The sequence below is a fragment of the Hippocampus comes genome, unplaced genomic scaffold (genome assembly GCF_001891065.2).
Source record: "Hippocampus comes isolate QL1 unplaced genomic scaffold, H_comes_QL1_v1.1 scaffold111, whole genome shotgun sequence".
Classification (NCBI taxonomy): domain Eukaryota; kingdom Metazoa; phylum Chordata; class Actinopteri; order Syngnathiformes; family Syngnathidae; genus Hippocampus; species Hippocampus comes.
The window spans coordinates 1,684,049-1,692,674 of NW_017805698.1; the positions used below are offsets into that span (position 1 = coordinate 1,684,049).

The window sequence follows — 8,626 nt, forward strand, 5'->3', positions numbered from 1 at the left end:
GGCTAACCTGCGGATATTGCATACAAGCACAGGGCGAATAAGCAAACGCTACACAGGAGGGCCAAGATTTAAACATGGTGCCCCTCAACTGTGCTACTTCTCCATGCCCCCCATGCCTCCCTCCAAAAAAGAAAAAAGTAAAGCAATAAAGATGTGTGTCTCGAGATTGGTGCATCAGGAGCTGCATAATATGTATATTTTTTAATAGGAACGTGATGTTTTCACGACTCATTGTTAAAAATCCTCTGAATAAGATGGTCTATTCTGAAATCTTGGCTACACATCCAATCTCTGCTTTGCATATTCCCACACAAACACACATAGGAGGTTTGAAATTGTGTTTTGATCTCTGAACAACATTCTATACCTGCCTTTTGGGTGCGATGTGGTAGGAGGCCTTTGCAGCTCTCAGCAGTCGAGCAGTGAATCATGCTCAAAGACAAAAGGAAGAAAAAAAAAAAAGGAGCATCGTGAGTCATCCTTCAAAGGTGGTAACTTACTATTTAACTTTGTGTCTCCAGGCTCAACCTACAGAAGCGAACGCCCTCACTCTGAGTCTCCCCTCCGAATAATGCATGAATCACTGGAGACGGTAGAGACAATTGTATTGTGATCGCTGTCACTCACTTTCTTGTGGCTGTCACTCTCGAGTAATTTCACATCATTATATAATTGGACGTTATTGAAACCTTGGACACGCTTCTGTGCGCAACTGAAAGAACATCTTTTTTTTTTTGTGTGTGTGCCTAATGATGACGCATTCATGTATTTTATCAAGCAGTTATGTTGTGTGCAGTGCTTCGGCGGTCAACTTCTCAGATGACCACATAGTGGTCAGATAGCGGCAAAAGTCATGGCTCCTGCTGGATGCCTTAAGTGGAACACACACATACCGATTGTGGTTGTTATTAAAGTTTTTTTTACATCTTCATCGATTTTTAAAAGATGAAAGACCCTACACGTCAAGGTTGTGTTTTTTTTTCCTTCTTTCTGCTGACCAACGCAGTAAGCCACGCACAACCACATCCACATCCACACTGCTAATTGCAAGTCTCCCCAAAAGCAAGAGTCTGTGATGAGAGACAGCCTGAGAGACTGCTGCTGCAGCAGTGCATCATGACTGCATGCCGAAAAAGACAAAGACGAAGACAGTCTCGTAGCAGAAGAATAAATCGAAAAAGCAAAGTCAACTCTTAGCTTATATCGTAACGATATTGCAGTCGCAAAGTCTTCAACTTGTCACTTTCGTTATGGTGGATGACGAACTCCATGACCATTTCTTTCCCCCATTTATGTCCATGCTTCAGGGAGCTTCCAGATTAGCTACCGTTCTGTTTCACGTCACAATAACTGAGTCGGTGGCTCAGCCCAACTCGGTGTTGACCACACGCAAGGATGATGAATATTGAAAAGGTTTAACGTGAATGATTTTTACAATCCTCGCCACAAATTAATCACTCCGGATAATCTTTGAGAGACATCCCAAAAGTGGGACTTTAACTGACTTTGCTTGCTATGGAGGGAAAATTTGCATATGCATGTGCAACCCTTTTGGACAGGCCTTTATTGTGGTGATGTCATACGTTTACACAGCCACTTATTGCTGGATGGAGTTGATATGGATCTGGAAATCAATTAAAAAAATGCATAGGGTAAGGCAGTTGCAATGGAAAACTAGGGCTGACAGTGCCATGCTGTGATTATGGTTGCTCCGCCAACTTGATTTTATACTTCAAGTTATGCTGCATAACAGGGAGAATACTGTATGTGATGCAGGGCATTAATTAAATGAAAAGCATTCAGGTTTCTTTTCCATCAACGGTGCCGAATCGCTCTTGGAAAATAACTATTTATTCAGGTTTGGAATTTTCTTATTAGGAAGAAGCGTACGTGGTCGTAAAAACAGCTGAGTGGCAATGATACCCTTCGGATAGGCACCGCATACTGAGGAGAAAAAGACGCAGAGCATTCCTGCCAAGTATTAAATGAAAATTTCAGGATGAGTTAGCACATGAATTCAGTGAATGAGTCCTGGCGTGGCTGCCTTGGATCGGGGCGATTCTTAAACCTCATTTCATTAATGTTGATACGGTTGTCATATGACGTGCATACTGCTGTTTAGTTTTAAATTCCGCGTCACTTCTTTTCTAGATCTCAGTCAGCAGAAGTTTTGACATCTCCCATTTAGTGGACATGTTTATTCTGTTGTTGGTGACTGTTCATGTATGTGTCGCCAGTGACAAACAATACAGCCACATTTACTGGAGAAAGCGCCCGACAACTGACATCTGAATGTGACCAAAAGCCGACACTGAACTGCAATTGAGAAGAAAGACATTTTGTTGACTCTGCAATAATGACTATAATACATCACAGCCTATTATGGCAATCCCAAGAGACCGCACAAGTCCCCCCGACGCTCCCACACTGTTGTGAGCAGTAAAGGGGATACAACTTAGTGACTGCTGTAAAAAACATTGCAATATCACATTTATTATCTCCCAGAAAAAGTACAATAATTCAGTGTACACCAGCTCATATTGTTCTTTGGATGACTTTGAAGGAGACAGACTTTGCATTTTTTTCCCCCACAATTTAAATCAGTTCACATACGTCTTAACCTGTAGCTTGTTACACTCTGGTTCAAAAATTAGCATTCGGGGGTGGGGGGGGGGGGGGTTCTGGCCCATGCAAATGTCAAGTTGTGCTCTTGTTACCATGACGACAGGGGCAGAGTTTGGCAATGTGACGAAGAGATCTGTGTTACCAACTTCGTGAGTTTTTTTTTTTTTTTTTTTAAATTGACAATTGTGGAATAACTTCATTGGAAGGAGATGTTTCACCCTTTGGCGTCCAGACTGCAAATGTATGCCACTTATGCAAAGCCACTAGTGGCTGATTCAAGTCACACTGTAAAAACACACACACACACACACACACACACACACACACACACACATTTATGCATATTCTAACCTCTTTTCTCCCCATTTTCTTTCTTGTTCTCCAGGATCACATTTTGCCACCTTCCCTTTCAAAGTAAATGGCTTTACGTGGGAACAGAGCGCGGGAACACACACGTCGTCAACATCGAGTCCTTCATTTTGTCTGGATACGTCATCATGTGGAACAAAGCCATCGAATTGTGAGTCATGAAATCTCTGAATCAGATGTCGCTGATGTCACCGGTGAAAGATACATTTACCGGCTATGTGGAACATAGCATGTCCAGATGAAGGGATAATCATGTGATGTTGCTGATGTACTTGGCCAGTGTTGTCATCAACGGAAAAAAAATGTTTTACTCGATTAGGCATTCCTCATAGAGATATTCCGGAAATCACTTGTAGGTCAGAGTCACCGTGGCCTCACACTGAGTGAGACATTTATTACAACTGTCTTGTAGAGTAAAATGAGGAAGTCTTGACATTTTAGAACCCAAATGTCAGGGAGTACCTAACAGCCATGTATTGTATTTCATACACACGAAAGTTCAATTGTACTTTGATCTTGGTTTTTAATGATTGACATCACGCAAGCATGAGCCTAGAAAGCATGCTTTGAAGACGATACTGCAATGATAGTCATGAAAAGTAACGACAAGAGTTTTAAAGCCGAATAAACGTCTTGCAGATTTGTCAAGATGTTGTTTTTGTTGCCGCCAATGTAGATTGACATCTTATATCTCCATCAATTGCACCACTTTGGCTTTCATGCGTCTGATAACACTTTTTTTTTCCCCCAAATGTCACCCACCCACGTCACACTCTCTGGTGTTACGCTGACAAGCGCCTTGCTACCATGTCAGTCACTCGCCACTTCCACGCCGAGCCATCTTGTTCTCTTGTGACATCCCAAACTACAGTCAGCAGTCATAACACTGTACGTGTGTGTGTGTGTGTGTGTGTGTGTGTGTGTGTGTGTGTGTGTGTGTGTGTGTGTGTGTGTCTGTGTGGGAAGACTCTCACAGCAAAGGTCTCAGATGCCAAGTTTACGTTTGGGAGTCAATAGAGAAGACATCGTTCTTAAAAAAAAATACATCTGTGGGTTCTCAGAAAGAATATGTGAATGAAGGTCGTGTCGATTCAAGCATTTTTCACAATGCAGTTACATTCTGAAATATGTAATACGTTTGATTGATTCTCTACATTCCTGCCTCCCCTGAAGGACAAAACCTTCTAAGATGCATCAATTGTTAATGTAGTTAAAAATCCATATTAATATAGCACTGCGGACCTATTGTTTGAATTGAATATGGATTAAAAAACCTCCCAAACGTGCTCAGGGAAGAACTCAATGAGTCCACCAACCGGAACGTAACATTTACCCTCAGAATATCAATACAAACATGTGCGGCTTTTTTTGTCGGTTGTCATTTATTGCTTAAGTTTCCCTGCGAGAACTGCAGAGGACTTCACAGGCGGCACTAACAATGCTGCAGGGTTCAAAACAGATTGTAAAAGTCTGTGTCACATACTCAATGACAATCGACGCATAGGTAGCACCGAGGTGGATTTGTTGGACAAGCGTAGACTGCGTTGCTAAGGTGCATCAATCATTCGGCACTTTCAGTACAGCAAAATTTGTAACCAGCACAGTACAATGCAACTGCAGTAAATTCTTACATATATGCTGATTATTATTATTATTTTTGGCATGTACACTATAGCCATTATTTTACGAGGTCATGACTGATCCAATTCCTACAGTTAGGAAAAGGGTTGATTGAGAACAGTTCTAGATTATTTTCTCTCTACATGGATTTTGCTTTGTTGGTTAAAAATAAATAAATAAGGAAATGCATTCAGGACACGGCAATCCAATTTGCATACTGGCCTTCAAGGAGCGAAAGCTGTCCCTGTGGTGTAAACATTTTCTCACCGGCAAACTCCATTGTCTGGGGATTATGCAATTCTGAAATAATAACACATATGTTGTTTCAACTACCATAGCAATGAGATTGTCGTGCCTCTGTGTATTATGACCTATCAACAGCAAACGGACCTAAACCGGCCTAATTCAGCTAGCTTACTGCTAACACATGATGAGAAGTACCATAGATCAGCTAATGAATAGCATCTATGTGCCGCTTTAAACAACGAATATTTGAACATACGCTGCAGCAACTCATTGAATATTACAGCATCTTGCTGAATCACTTATAGTAGTGGTGAAACTCTTCCATATTGGGGTCTGCATGACTGCATTACACTGCCCCCCACTGGCCAAATCACACACAACGGAGCTGAAAGGAATTAATCATGATGCATTGTATGTCTGTATATATTATGTTTGTACAAAACTACGATCTTGTAGAGTGCTATTTTTCTTAAGAAAAACACGTTACAAAAAATGTTTTTTGTGGAGGTAGGCTGGAACGGATTAATGGGACTTTCATTCATTAAAATGGGGAAGGTGAGATAAAAGTGTTTTGAGTTACGAACTTGGTCAAGGAATGAATTAAGCTTGAATCTTAAGGCACCACTGTATTTTGATTATCTACAGTGCACCCTTACACATTTGCAGTTGTGCATTTCCAGATTCATGGATTTGTGAGTTTTCCGGGGTATTCTTTGCTATTTGCTGAAAAACTCACCGTTTTGCTATTTTTGTGCTCAGGTTAAGATTAAGGCTTTGCTTTCACATCATCTTGTGGCATCTTGAGGCCAAGAAACTAGGTTGAGGTTAGGGGAGGAGCTTCGATTAGTCAGGCCATTTGTACATGTCTCGTAAATATTCAACTCGCGTAATTGAAGAATGAGTATGTTTTTCTTTAACAAAAGCTCAGAATGGAATATAACCTGTCTGAAACAGAAATCCATCATTGCAAATACAACCTTTAGCGTGCCTCTTTTCACTGTCGCTCTTTCCCATTGTCTTTTTCTCTTTTCAGATCAACGAAAACACATCCAGGACCTGTAGTTCATTTGAGTGACAGCCCAAAGGATGAAGGCAAGGTAAGGCGGAAGATAAAATGAAGTAACACTGTTATTTTGACGTTATATGTGACGGATCTCGACTGATCTAACAATAACGCGGTAATACTTTTCCCCTGCCATCTCACATGCACGCACACGCACACGTCCACTCACACATTGTTCTCGGGAGGCTTAAGACAATATCTTTTGAGTTTTATTGTTTTAAGGTCAAGCCAAAGACAAATTAGTACAAAAAGTGTCAGGTGGCGAAAGCTGCAATAGAGGTCATTGACAAGCGCATTGATTGTCGCAATAGTTTTCATAGCCACTGGAAAAAAATCAAACGTGACAAGCTGCGAAGACATAAAAACAAGACACGCTCACAGCTGCCGCCTCTTGTTGCTCTGAGTGACATCCGGCGAAGTGTTGCACGCATGCCGCATTCAAGGGAAGACGAATCTTTTTGTGTTTGAAGCCGCGATGCAGGCACCTGTGATTTTTGCAAAGCACTGTTGTGTTTATGTGGCGAAAGTGATTCTAACAGAACGTTTGAACAGATTGAGAAAAGATTTCTGCTTTGTGTGCGCTCAAGCATCTGAGTGAATTTAATGACTCATCTTCAAGTGTGTTAAAATGCACCATAGAAATAATTCCAAGGTGATAATTCCAATTTGGGAAAACACAATCATGTCACAAGCTCTTTTTTTTTTTTCATTTTAATTCTGCATAATGCTCTCTGAAAATGGGCTCTGATACTGAATTTTGAATTACTATAAAGACCTCTTGGATGTGTTTTTCTAATCAAGAAATTACAGGCAATCAAGTGTTGCATATTAAGTCAGGCATTTGATTACTCACCCTGATAAACCCGCGATATTTCAGTACTTATTTTTGATGGAAATATAAATGGTTTTTCGGCTGCCAAAAAAGAAAAATGAAATTACCGATTAATATAATCACATACCAGCTTTGAACAGCGCAAGTCGTATTAAAGACTTGAAATGACTTGCTGTAGTTGCTAATTTCATGTAGATTTGAAGATTCTTACATTTTGAATTTGAAGACGACATTATGGGTTACCCCTCGCTTGGCGATTTGCATATGACTAACGTTACCGTATAGGAACTGCACTAAAAGAGCTCAGACGGCTGCTGACTGCACAATTTCTTCAAGGCGTCCTCCTTTTTCTTTCCCACCTTCCCTCATCTTCTTGATCTTCCAGTGTGAGATGTCACGCGTCTTTCTTCTCAGTAGGATGAACACGTTCCGCCCCTTTCTTTAGAGCTACCCTCCTCAAAAACCGCTTCCATCTAGGCTGCTGGAATTTTGTCAGCTCTGCGCGACTTTCATCCAGCGTTGCATGTGGGACCTGCGTGCATATTTTTAACCTTCGACGTTAGCTATAGTACGTGAGCTCAAAAGTACACACGCAGACTCTGAGCTGTGTTTTGCCATAGAAATCACAACGCAGAATGTACTGAGTATGATACAACGGGTAACAAAAAAACTGTGACAGTGTTGTCAATTTTACACTTACAAATGAGGGTAGTTTTTGCTTCACTGACTTGTAAGAAGCACACGTTAGTGTAGTGTAGTCGGTTTTTCTTCTTTAATTCAGATGTCTGTTTCTTGGTACTGTAATAATAGCTCGGGCAGAAAGTGGAACTGTGTCGAAAATTTGAATTACATTATTGCTTTCACAGCGCAAATTGACTTCTATTACTTGACATCAGCAGAAATCTTACAAGAATATGCAATGTGGCCTGAGCTATGGAGAAAAGAGGTTTTGAAAATAACGGTTGCCTGGCTACATATGCAATAACATGGTCAATAAGTGAAGGCTGTTCTCATTATGTGGCTAATTGATCGTCTTTCACCCTTTCTAGCTTCTTGTTGGGTTTGAGAGCGGGACAATAGTCCAGTGGGACCTTCGGGCCAAAAAGGCCGATTTCAGAATCTACTATGATGAGGTAAATTCATACAGTCTGCAAATACTGAACACATTGGTTTAAAACGCACTCTGAAAGAAGCCAAGATTTAATACAATGTGAATTCTTGGGAACATTTCGTGCACACAAACTCATTAGATTTCATTCAGTAAGGTGTCTATTTTTAGAAATGAACAATAATCAATGAGACACAGATTTCAGCAAGTGCGCAGTTTACAGATAGATGGATAGATCAATTAGCTTTAATGATACACCAAAATTAAGATCCGATTCGTTTCTCCATTTCTGAGCTATGGTTGAATGCACAATTCAAATTATTCAATCGGCAAATATCAGGTGTCCTCTGCAGATATTTGCAAAGGAAAACTGTCCCTGTGTTCACTTCAGTTCCCCGCAAACATGAATTTTGTGATTATATCTTTGAAGGTGGATTAACATGTTCACTGGTGGGGAAACTTTTTTTCAGCACTTATAAATATTCTCAGTCTTGCTGACTTAGCGATTTCCATCTCTGTTCTCAACAGGGTAGCCGAAATGCTCCCATACTGCTGACCTACAGAAAATCAGCATAGAGGAGCTGCAATTTACATGTTTTAGCAGTACTAGCACAAACTGATTATGGGGGTGGGGGCGTTACTTTTTCAATGCATACCGATACAAGTGCAAGTTAACTTGGTAAAAAATAGTCCTTGTACCATAATATTGTCATTTTAATAATTGCAATTACTCTGTCTCTCTCTCTCTCTCTCTCTCTCTCTC

General features: G+C 40.7%; 1 protein-coding gene across 17 annotated transcripts in view; it reads left to right on the top strand.

Moving 5' to 3' along the window:
- stxbp5l (syntaxin binding protein 5L) overlaps window positions 1-8,626 on the top strand; it is a 99,687-nt gene that overhangs the window by 49,726 nt on the left and 41,335 nt on the right. For all 17 annotated transcript variants that reach the window (XR_002169737.1, XM_019882379.1, XM_019882375.1 and 14 more), the window contains 3 exons: window positions 3,011-3,145; window positions 5,894-5,957; window positions 7,805-7,888. Coding sequence is in view for 16 of the 17 variants with exons in the window: in XM_019882379.1 (XP_019737938.1) it covers window positions 3,011-3,145; window positions 5,894-5,957; window positions 7,805-7,888 (283 nt within the window). In the remaining variant the exon portion in view is untranslated. The remainder of the gene's footprint in view (window positions 1-3,010; window positions 3,146-5,893; window positions 5,958-7,804; window positions 7,889-8,626) is intronic.